General features: G+C 42.6%; 1 protein-coding gene across 1 annotated transcript in view; it reads left to right on the top strand.

Annotated features, from left to right (window-relative positions):
* Positions 1 to 12,137, top strand: part of PKD1L3 (polycystin 1 like 3, transient receptor potential channel interacting) — an 82,220-nt gene that overhangs the window by 38,247 nt on the left and 31,836 nt on the right. Inside the window, 7 exon segments of the mRNA XM_043599384.1 lie at positions 4,225 to 4,281; positions 4,283 to 4,401; positions 4,928 to 4,938; positions 6,129 to 6,191; positions 6,193 to 6,303; positions 6,924 to 7,141; positions 7,244 to 7,478. Of these exon segments, the coding sequence (XP_043455319.1) occupies positions 4,225 to 4,281; positions 4,283 to 4,401; positions 4,928 to 4,938; positions 6,129 to 6,191; positions 6,193 to 6,303; positions 6,924 to 7,141; positions 7,244 to 7,478 (814 nt within the window).

Genomic DNA, 12,137 nt, shown 5'->3' on the forward strand with positions numbered 1-12,137 from the left:
TAAAAAAATAAAAAAAATAAAATAGATGATTTAAAGGCTTTTTCTAGTGTATCCAGTGTCTTGGCTTTCTCAGGGACAGTGTACTGATTACTCTGTGTGTGTGTGCCTGTGTGTGTGCACGCACACACACAGGCACACACACACAAGCCATACTTTGTTGTTTTTTAGTGTCTTGTGATCTTTTGTTGAAAACTGGACATTTTATTATTTAAAAATTCTTTTTTTAATCTTTATTTATTTTTGAGAAAAAGAGACAGAGTGTGAGTGGGGGAGAAACAGAGAGAGAGGGAGACACAGAATCCAAAGCAGGCTCCAGACTCCGAGCTGTGAGCACAAAGCCCAACAGGGGGCTCAAACCCACCAACCACGAGATCATGACCTGAGCTGAAGTCAGACGCTCAACCGACTGAGCCACCCAGGCACCCCAAAAACTGGACATTTTAAATAATAGAATGTGGCAACTCTGGAAATCAGATTTTCTTCCCTTTCCCTGGGATTTGTTGTTCTCTAACACAAATTTGTTGTTGTTGTCTGTTTCATGACTTCTCTGAATGAATTCTGTATCCTTTGTCATGGCGTGCAGCTGAAGTGTCTGCCCAGTTAGTCTGGAGGTCAGCTAAAGTTTGGATAGAGATTCCCTAAACACCTGGAGCCAGTAAGTCTCCCGGTCTTTGCCAAGGGGATTTGTGTGCATGTTGTGTCATACCCTCAGCCATCAGCAAGGCACCTGCCAGCTCTGCCTTGGTCTTCACTTCCTGCTTGCTGAGAGCCTCAATGTCATGCAGGGGTGAGGGCTCAGGACGTTCTCTGGCATCTCCTGAGCCCGCACACAGCCCTGGATTCCCAGCAGTTATGTCAGAGCTTTCAAAACTCCTGCAGACTTCTTGTTTCCCAGTTTCTTTTCAGTTTTTTGGTTAGCCTGTTGTTCACCCACCATGGCAGGCAGCTATGAAGTTAAACAGTTGCCTCTGAGTATATTTTTAAAATTTTTGTTAATGTGTATTTATTTTTGAGAGAGAGACACACACAGAACACAAACAGGAGAGGAGCAGAGAGAGGAGACACAGAATCCAAACCAGGCTTCAGGCTCTGAGCTGTCAGCACAGAGCCCAACACAAGGCTCGAACTCAGGAACCGTGAGATCGTGACCTGAGCTGAAGTTGCCACTTAACCCACTGAGCCACCCACGTGCCCCGCCTCTGAGTATTTTTCACAGTGCCCTCAGGGGAAAAGCTTTTCGAAGCTAGTGAATACCCAGTCAGGTCAAGTAAGGACAGCCTTGCAAGTGGGGTTTTCCTGGGAACTACCAGACAGCTCAGATCATCACAGTTCTCTGGGAAGGAGACCTTAAAGGAGCTCCAGTCCTGTTCTGCCTTCTTTTTAGTGGCCCCTGGCTTTCTCTGTGATTAAAGGCTGTCAGGTCACCGTAGAGCTAGAGAAAGGGAGATGGGAACAGGGCAAGTGATAATGCCACAGAGATAACTGCTTTTACTGATACTCATTCATTTTTCGTTTTTCTTTTTTTTAGTTTTGTTTTTTATTTTTTAAAACTTACATCCGAATTAACATATTGTGAAACGATGATTTCAGGAGTAGATTCCTTAGTGCCCCTTACCCATTTAGCCCATCCCCCCTCCCACAACCCCTCCAGCAACCCTCAGTTTGTTTTCCATATTTATGAGTCTCTTCTGTTTTGTCCCCCTCCCTGTTTTTATATTATTTTTGTTTCCTTCCCTTTATGTCCATCTGTTTTGTCTCTTAAAGCCCTCATATGAGTGAAGTCATATGATTTTTGTCTTTCTCTGACTAATTTCACTTAGCATAATACCCTCCAGTTCCATCCACGTAGTTGCAAATGGCAAGATTTCATTTTTTTCAATTGCCAAGTAATACTCCATTGTGTGTATATATACCACATCTTCTTTATCTATTCATCCATCGATGGACATTTGGGCTCTTTCCATACTTTGGCTGTTGTGGATAGTGCTGCTATAAACATGGGGGTGCATGTGTCCCTTCAAAACAGCACACCTGTATCACGTGGATAAATGCCTAGTAGTACAATTGCTGGGTCATAGGGTAGTTCTATTTTTAGTTTTTTGAGGAACCTCCATACTGTTTTCCAGAGTGGCTGCACCAGCTTGCATTGCCACCAACAATGCAAAAGAGATCCTCTTTCTCCGCATCCTCGCCAACATCTGTGGTTGCCTGAGTTGTTAATGTTCGCCATTCTGACAGCCATTTTAATGACTATATGTTTCAGTTATAAGATTTCTAATTAATTTTATTTCTGTTTCTCAGGATTTTTTATTCTTTTTAAGTGAATGCTATGCCTTGATTCGTCTCTTTGAGCAACCTGAAATACTTATTTTGAAGTCTTCATCAGACTGTCCCATAAAATTAATTTCTTCAGGACTGAATTATTGATTGTTTTGGTTGCCTTTCTCTGCATTTGATTTCTTCCTGAGTTTAGGAATTTGGGATCATAAGTTTATTTGGTGGGGGGGGGGGGGTTACTGTTAAATTTCTTTCTCTCTCCCTCATCCCTGACTAGTAGTCTTGTTGCTGTTTCCATGTAACTCTTCACATGGCTAGTCTAGAATTAGGTCTTATTATATTACAGTATTTTGGATCTCCTATTCCTCAGTGGAATTGACAAAACTAGGGCTCTTGCAGATTTTGTCTGGAACGAGTGGATTTCTTGGCTCAATTCCTGGTTATGGGGCTGTCCTTTTTCCGCCCACCTCCCTACCCAAAAATTGGCAGTTTATTGTTCTGTAGTCTCCCTTCATGAGCTCCAGCCTGAACCTGGGCTCCAAGCAGTGAAGTTGGCTTTACTCTCCCTACCCCACCCTATGAAATACTTTCATTTCCAATTACCTTGGAAGAACCAAACTCCTGCCTGCATACTGCTTTCTTCTGGAGCCCAGAAATCTTCCCTGCTCATCTCCATGTTTTTTTCATTCCATTTCTCCTCCTCATAGATGTTTATCTTGTTTTGAAACCCAGCCAATATTTTGGGCTCTTCCTTTTTTTCTTTTAAATGTTTGTTTATTTATGTTGAGAGTGTGTGCATGCATGCAGAGAGAGGGAAAGGGAGAATCTCAGGCAGGCTCCACACTGTCAGTGAAGAGCCTGATGTGGGGCTGAATCCCACCACTGTGGGATCATGAGCTGAAATCAAGAGTCAGTCACGTAACCAACTGAGCTAACCAGGCGTGCCTTTGGTTATTTCTTTTTTTTTTTTTTTTAGTTTTTTTTTTTAACATTTATTTATTTTTGAGACAGATAGAGACAGAGCATGAGCAGGGGAGGGTCAGAGAGAGAGGGAGACACAGAATCCGAAACAGGCTCCAGGCTCTGAGCTGTCAGCCCAGAGCCCGATGCGGGGCTCGAACTCACAGACCGTGAGATCGTGACCTGAGCCAAAGTTGGACGCCCAACCGACTGAGCCACCCAGGCGCCCCTGGTTATTTCTTTTTATGCCTTATTTATAGTTCGTCCACATTTGGAGAAGAGAAGGGGCTCAAACTATAAATTTACCAAACTATGTTGAGTGGAAGCCCAATGCAAACTTGTGAAGAGTAAAAGATTTATCAAAACTCTTAGCTAAAAGAACCGTTGTTTTTTTTTTAAGTTTATTTATTTTAAAGAGACAGAAAGCACAAGTTGGGGAGAGGCATGGACAGAGGGCAAGAGAGAGAATCCCAAACAGGCTCCTCACTGTCAGTGCAGAGCCCAGTGCAGGGTTCGAACCTATAAACCATGAGATCATGACCTGAGCCAAAGTCAGACACTTAACACACCGAGCCACCCAGGCACCCCGCTCAGCACTTCTTGTTGGACTGTGCTCAGTTCTTTATATGCTCACCACAGTCCTGTGATCTGAAAAATATTATTAGCCCTTTTTTTACGGATCAGGAAACTGAGGTTTGGAGAAGTTAAATTAATTTTACTGAGATCGAGGGGACAATATGTTTCAGGTTTAAAAGAACCGTTTTTAATTTTAAACTCTCATACAATATAAATTAACCTTATCCTTGACAACCTTTTGTCCTAAAGCTACAAAAGAATCATGTTGCCATGAATTTGAAAGTCTTCATAGAGGTGTTGGATACTGGCCTAGTTGTTGGTGTAAGCATGTTGCCGGGCAAACCGCCCCTTAGTCTAGGATGCTGTCGGAATGAAGTCTCACTTCTGTCCTTTTCTAATTTCTCTTCTTAGACACCTGTTTTCCTCCATGATTGTAGGAAAGCTCACCCAGGATCATCTGTGGCTCGGAGAACCAGTTTACGAGACTCCAGAGGCTCTCTTGCTGCATGACCTTGCTTCTGTGCGACATGGTCGTCAACGTCATGTTCTGGAGGAAAACTGGCACCACTGCCCAGAGAGATGAGCAAGGTATGGGTGAGCCCTATGTGTAGCCTTTGTAGTGTGTAATCCTCTTAAAGTACTGCACTCTTCTTCCTTGCAGGGTCAGAAACACAATCCTGATGTGCCTTTGTTTTTTCCTTCGCTACTCTAACACTTGAATACTCTTAACAGGTTTCCTCAGGGTTCCTATTCATTAGTGAATGAAGCAGCCTTAAGAACATATCGGGATCTTTACTGCCATGAAGATGTCCTGTCCTTAGATAGTCATGGTTAAATTGCCAAACAGATGGCTAAAGCTAGGAGAGGAAGGAGTCTGAGATGATTTCAGCTCTTGAGGATACAGGTTGATGTGATGTTCTTCTTCCAGTGGGTCCATTGCTATGACCTGGTCCCAACTGTTCATCAGCATCCAAACCGCTGTCTTCCTCTTCCCTGTCAGTCTCGTAATCGGGAGGCTCTTCCTGCTGATCTAGCCTCAGGAACCCCTGCCTCTTTTTCCTTCTGACCAGGCTTCCTGCCTCTCAGATGCTCCTTGTGAGCCTCTGTCTCACAGAGGTGACTGAAGTAAGCTTGGTATCTAACTGTATAGGTAGATGGTGGGCCCTGTTTCCCCATGTAGCAGGAAAGGCCAGCAGAGGGGATCTCCTGGAAGGCTCATGGGGTCCTATTAATCTTGATAGCTTTTCCCTAATTTCTGTCCTCTGGGCCACAATGCATCATGCCCCTTGTTTCTCCTCTTTTTTTTTTTAATGTTTATTTTTGAAAGAGAGAGAGAGTGAGCGGGAGTTGGGGCATAGAGAGAGGGAGACACAGAATCTGAAGCAGGTTCTAGGCTCTGGGCTGTCAGTACAGAGCCCGATGCTGGGCTTGAACTCACAAACCGCAAGATCATGACCTGAGCTGAAGTCGGACACTTAACCGACTGAGCCACCCAAGCACCCTTTTGTTTCTCCTCTTAACGGTGAAGTATTGTGAGGACAGGATGTGAATACAGAAGGTACTATTCTGGAATTTTCATTTTTGATGTTTGAGCAAATGGTCCAATCTTTCATTCTGTATTCTCCTAAAACTAGTTTTATTTTCTTTTTTTAAATTTCTATTTTAGGGGAGCCTACGTGACTCAGTCGGTTAAGTGTTCGACTTCAACTCAGGTCATGATCTTGCCAATCGTGGGTTTGAACCCCATGTCAGGCTCTGTGCTGACAGGTCAGAGCCTGGAGCCTGCTTCGGATTCTGTGTTTCCCTCTCTCTCTGCCCCTCCCCTGTTCATGCTTTGTCTCTCTCTCAAAAATAAACAAACATTAAAAAAAGTTTTTAAATAATAAATTAATAAATGTTTATTTATTTTGAGACAGTGTAAGTGGGGGAGGGGCAGAGGGGGGGAGGGAGAGACAGAGAGAGAGAGAGAGAGAGAGACCGAGAAAGAGAGATAGAGACTGACTTTCAAGCAGGCTCCACACTCAGCATGGACCCCGACCCAGGACTTGATCTCACCACCATGAGATCATGACCTGAGCTGAAACCAAGAATCGGACACTTAAACAACTAAGCTACCTAGGTGGTCCTCCTAAAATTAGTTTTGGAGCTACTGTGAGGTGACGTATTTCTGAAAAAGGAGAAAGAAAATGAAAAATGGAGGCTCTTCCCACTAAGTATTTGCCTCTCCTAGTCAAGGGACAACCTCACCATCTATAACCGAGACCAGTCCTGGGTGAATGTAAAACTGACTTTTCTCCTTTTGGTTCCATATTCAGGAATTAAAGGAGACTGTGGGATTCCTACTCTGGAGAAATATGTACCTACTCTCAAGAGTTGTAACAACCTTTACGGAGTCCTTCCAACATTAACAAGCAGGTGAAGCTTTTACCCAGCCTCCTCTGTTCTCATGTAGCAGGTCACGGCTCTCATCAGCGGGCAGGACCCCATTGGGTAAACGGTAAACTACCGCAGGTTTTAGTAACTGATCTGTTATCTACCTCCTCCCTTGCTTGCCTCTTGCTTATCCTTCCTACCTCTCAGCATGACCAACAGGCACGGTACAGCCTTCTGCTTGACCCAGCTTCCTTAGGCTTCCAGTAGAGCTTTTAAGAAAATAGATCTGGTGAAACAAAGTAAAGGATTAAGGAAGAGCCCACAAAAATGCCCTCAGACCCCCCCCCCAATATTCCATCTGCTTTGTTGGGGGTTCTTGAAACATGTCATTCTTTTTCTTCTGTTGGAATGGTGACATTATGTGATCTATGGATTCTTGAATATAATTGGGGCCTCCTGGGCACTTATCTAATATAGTTGTACATGTACTGTGGTTCTGGTGAAAAAGCCCAGTTAGGTTTAAATTTTTATTTACTTCTAGAGCAAAAGTTGTTTTTATTCTGGATCGCAGTGTAGAATTTTAGAAATTGTTACCAGCTGGCCAGGATGATCAGAGAAGACAATACTGATTGTGGTCTAATCTCCAGTGACTGGGCAATTTAACCTCATCATCAACGAGTGAGATGCTAATCTCTGCCAGTTAATTACTATCTGCCGAAGTCTCCCACTTGCTGAAGTGTGAACCTCGGCCTGTATTTTCAATGGTTCCTGAAGGCCAGCATCATTTCTGTCATTACCTGCTCAGAGTTCTGCAGAGGCTTCAATCTCACTTAAGCGCACTGGGTCCCACTCAGGCTGACCAGCCTTGTGACATCCTAGATGCCACCAGTCAACTGCAAGAACTCCAGGAGCTCTTGGAAATACATATTCTTCCAACAGAACAGGGACCATTCAGGTAATAATGCACCACCCCGGCTTCTTTTATCACTTATAGTCTTCCTGTGCTTCTCTCTGAGCTGTGGGCTAGCAGGTTATTCTTTCAACTTCTGTTCTTAAGAGAGGCAACCAGTTCCCCCCTCCTGAGCCCGGAAGCAGGGAAGAAGCCCATCGTTAATGGCCTGCCCCGATGGTTGACTTGCATCTCCTGGCTCCCTCTGGGTGTCACTAGCCCAGCTGCAGCCTTTTTTACTGCATTTTATAGTCTGGAACTGAACAAAGACCAGGCCACCAACTGGGTTATTTCAGTGATATTATCAGTGCTTCAGAACATCTTCATCAGCCAGCTAGTAAAGGTATGTGAAAAATGGGTCATACTGGCATGGTAGGCGGGGGGGTGAAGGGGAGGTACCCACTCTAGTTGCAGGTAGTTTGGAACAGTGAGACCCTTGGGTGTCAATTCAGAGTGCCCAATGTTTCTGCCAATTTGACCACACACACACACACACACACACACACATACACACACACACACACACACACACACACACACACATACACACACACACACACATACACACACAGAAATAGGCAGAATGGGATTTGAGATATGAGTGAGGTAGTCACAGAAAAAACTAACCAGAACTGAGAGACCAGTAGAAACAGAGCAGAAAAGCATGGCCAAGTTAAAAAGGACAAGTAAAAAAATCAATCGGCATCAAACTACTTTTTAAAAAAGCAACAGAAAACTTAATTTTTAAAAACTTTGGATTAAGGAAAATGTCAAGCCCCACAGAAATGTGTAGAGAATAGTATAATGAATTCTGCCGTTCTGTTAGCCATCTTCAACCATTACTTCATTACCAGAACAAGTCAATCATCTATTTTGAAAAGAAAAATGCCTCACTTCATATCATCTTATCCATAAACGTTTTAGTGTGTATATTTCTAAAAAAAAAAAAAAAAAAAAAGACTATTTTTTTGTTTTGTTTTTAAGGTTTTTGTTTTTTGTTTTTTGTTTTTTGAGAGAGAGACAGAGCATGAGTGAGGGAGGGGCATAGAGAGAGACACAGAATCCAAAGCAGGCTCCAGGTTCTGAGCTGTCAGCACAGAACCCAACATGGGACTCAAACCCATAAACTGTGACATCATGACCTGAGCGGAAGTCAGATGCTCAAGCAACTGAGCCACCCAGGAGGCCTTTAGGCCTCTTCTTTTAAAAACATAAATATAGGGGCGCCTGGGTGGCTCAGTCAGTTAAGCATCCGACTTCAGCTCAGGTCACGATCTCGCGGTCCGTGAGTTCGAGCCCCGTGTCGGGCTCTGGGCTGATGGCTCAGAGCCTGGAGCCTGCTTCAGATTCTATGTCTCCCTCTCTCTCTGCCCCTCCCTCGTTCATGCTCTCTCTCTGTCTCAAAAATAAATAAACTTAAAAAAAAAAACATAAATATAGGGGCGCCTGGGTGGCTCAGTCAGTTAGGCATCCGACTTTAGCTCGGGTCATGATCTCACGGTTTGTGAATTTGAGCCCTGAGTCGGGCTCTGCACTGACAGCTGACAGCTCATAGCCTGGAACCTGCTTTGGATTCTGTGTCTCCCTCTCTCTCTGCCCCTCCCCCACTTGCTCTCTGTGTCTCTCCCTCCCTCTCTCTCTCTCTCTCTCTCTCAAAAATAAACATTTAAAAAGAGTAAAAAAACAAATATAAAAACAATTATCACACTAATGTGTTAATATTTATACAATACAAATGTACTTTACACTATAAAAAGATTAAGATGGTTTTTATGTTGTGTATTTTAACGCTTTTTTAAAAAAAGCCAGGATTCAGATTTTCCTAATTGTCTCATACATGTTTATTTTATAGTTATTTTGTTCAAATCAAGATTCAAATAAAATCCATGTGTTGCAATCAGCTGATATATCTTTTAAGTACTCTTTATGCTTAGTCTACAGGAGCTCCTCCCTTTCTCTTCCCATTGCTGTCCATTCTTGCTATTTTTATCACAGTGTATTTGTTGAAAAAACTGTATGTTGTCCAGTAGAGTTCTAACATTCTGGATTTTGGTTACAGGATTGTTTCTGTTTTAAGAACCATAGAGGATGGGTCTGAGCTCCCACAACCAAACCTGGAGAACTCTTAAAACTCTTGACATTCAAGCCTCTCTTCAGACCAATTAAAATTTTTTTTAATTTTTTAAAATTTATTTTTGAGAGAAACAGAGTGCAAGCAGGGGAGGGGCAGAGAGAGAGGGAGACACAGATTCTGAAGCAGGCACCAGGCTCTAAGCTGTCAGCACACAGCCCAATGCAGGGCTCAAACCCACAAACCGTGAGATCATGACCTGAGCCGAATTCAGACATTCAACCAACTGAGCCACCCATGCACCCTAGACCAATTAAATATTGGTCAAAAAACCAGACCAAGTAATGCCTAGAGATGGTTTCCAACGCCCAGCACGCTTAAACTTCCCAGGTGGTTCCAGTGTGTAGCCCCATTTGAGACCCACGGATCCCAGGGTGAACAAGGAGTAGGTAGATCTTAATTAAAAACTGCTGGAGGAGACCAAAAATATAACAAGACCACTTTAGGAGACTCCTTTGTATCAAACACACAGACAAAGGCTTTCAGGAAATGAAAAATGTGATTTACAGATTTTTAAAATTCACAAGTTGAATTGAAGGAGATGTCACTAATCACCAGGAAGTTTAAATAAACCAAAATAATGCAAAACATGAAATACATATATAAAAATACTGAATAAGGATGAACAGACTTTTTTTTTCTTTTTTAAAATTAAATTCTAATTAGTTAACATGCAGTGCAATATTGGTTTCAGGAATAGAATTCAATGATTCATCACTTATATCCAACACCCAGTGCTCATCACAAGTGCCCTCTTTAGTAGCCATCACCCATCTAGCCCATCGCCCACCCACCTCCTTCCCTCTGTCAACACGTTGTTTGTTCTCTATTGTTGAGTCTGTTGTGCTTTATTTCCCTCTTTTTTTCTTACCCCTCCTTCCCATATGCTTACCTGTTTTTCTTAATTCTAAATATGAGAGAAATCATGTGGTATTTGTCTTTCTCTGACTTAAATTTCACTTAGCATAGTTCATTCTAGCTCCATCCACATCATTGCAAATGGAAAGATCTCATTCTTTTTGATGGCCAAGTAATATTCCGTGGTATGTATATGTGTGTGTATATGTATATGTATACACACATACACACACATTCCTTATCCACTCATCAGTCAATGGATATTTGGGCTCTCTCCATAGTTTGGCTATTGTTGCTAATGCTGCTATAAACATTGGGGTGCATGTACCCCTTTGAATCTGTATTTTTGTATCCTTTGGATAAATACATAATAGTGCAATTGCTAGAACGTAAGGTAGTTCTATTTTTACTTTCTTGAGGAACATACTCTTCTCCAGAGTGGCTGCACCAGTTTGCATTCCCACCAACAGTGCAAGAGGGTTCCCCTTTTTCCTCATCCTTGCCAATACCTGTTGTTTCTTGCATTGTTAATGTTAGCCATTCTGACAGGTATGAGGTGGTATCTCATTGTGGCTTTGATTTGTATTTCCCTGATGATAAGTGATGTTGAGCATCTTTTCATGTGTCTGTCAGCTATCTGGTATCTTTGGAGAAGTGTCTGTTCATGTTTTCTGCCCATTTGTTAACTGTGTTATTTGGGTTTTTTTGGAGGATGTTGAAGGGAGAAGAGACTTAGACTGTAGATCCAGGATACTTAACATGCAGGTGATAGGAATGATAATAATTAAACAATCCACTCTTGCAAAGAAATATTTAATTTATATTAAAAGGCCTCAACTAGTTCCAGGCAGCACTGAAATGGAGAATAGCTCTGGAACGGAGCCCGGAATTCTGCATTGCTGACAATTTCCCAGGTGATGCTGGTGCTGCTGGTTCATTGATCACACTTGGAGTAGTATCATTCTGTGTAACAGTTTCTGTGAAAAGTCAATATCATGAAAAGATTAATGATGGGGGAGTATTCTAGATCCTTTGACTAAATAAGACATTTTTAACATGGATAGGATATTATTCGAGGAAATTATTGATAATTTCCTTAAGTGTAATAATGATAGGAGAATGCCCTGGTTTTTAGGTGATACATACTTGCATACAGGTAGTCCTTGCTTTGTGCTGTTTCATAGTCTGTGAATTTTAGTTACATGGTTTAGTTAAATAACACCGGTGTCCCAGCAACACAGTTCAAATATCATTTACCATGGGACTTGAACTGTGAGTGATTGCATAAAGTACTAACTGCTTGCTCTTAGCTCTTCAGTCCACAAATCACCACCTAAATAACAGCTGTACATCATGATCAGTGACTGTGTCACTTTTAAAGTGTGTGGATGATTGGCCACCTATTATCTGGCTTAGGTACAGACAGCAAAGTGTGTAGTTGTGTTATCTCCTTGTCTTCCAATCACAAACCCCTGTGACATTTTACAAAAAAAAAAAAAATCGGAAGAGGCAATTGACCCACAAAGATATAAGTAACAAAGAAAAGTGGAAATGCTGGAAGTGGCATTTAAATAGGTGTAATTGACAGGGGTGCCTGGGTGGTTCAGTCGGTTAAGCATCTGACTCTAGAATTTGACTTAGGTCATGATCTCACAGTTTGAGGGACTGAGCTCTGTGTCCAGCTCCTCGCTGAGCACGGAGGCTGTTTAGGATTCTCTCCCTCCCCCTCCTCCTCTCTCTCTCTCTCTCCCTCTTTCTTTCTCTCCCTCTCTCTCCCCCTCTCTCTCCCTCCCCAGCTCTTAGCTCTTGTACACACACTCTCTCTCAAAAAACAAAAACAAAAAAGCAAACAAACAAAAACAACAACAAAGCAGGGGCACCTTGGTGGCTCAGTCAATTGAGCTTCTGACTTTGGCTCAGGTCATGATCTTGCAACTTGTGGGTTCAAACCCTGCTTTGGGATTGCTTTTGTCAGCACAGAGCCAGAGCCTACTTTGGATCCTATATCCCCCT

The sequence above is a fragment of the Prionailurus bengalensis genome, chromosome E2 (genome assembly GCF_016509475.1).
Source record: "Prionailurus bengalensis isolate Pbe53 chromosome E2, Fcat_Pben_1.1_paternal_pri, whole genome shotgun sequence".
NCBI lineage: Eukaryota > Metazoa > Chordata > Mammalia > Carnivora > Felidae > Prionailurus > Prionailurus bengalensis.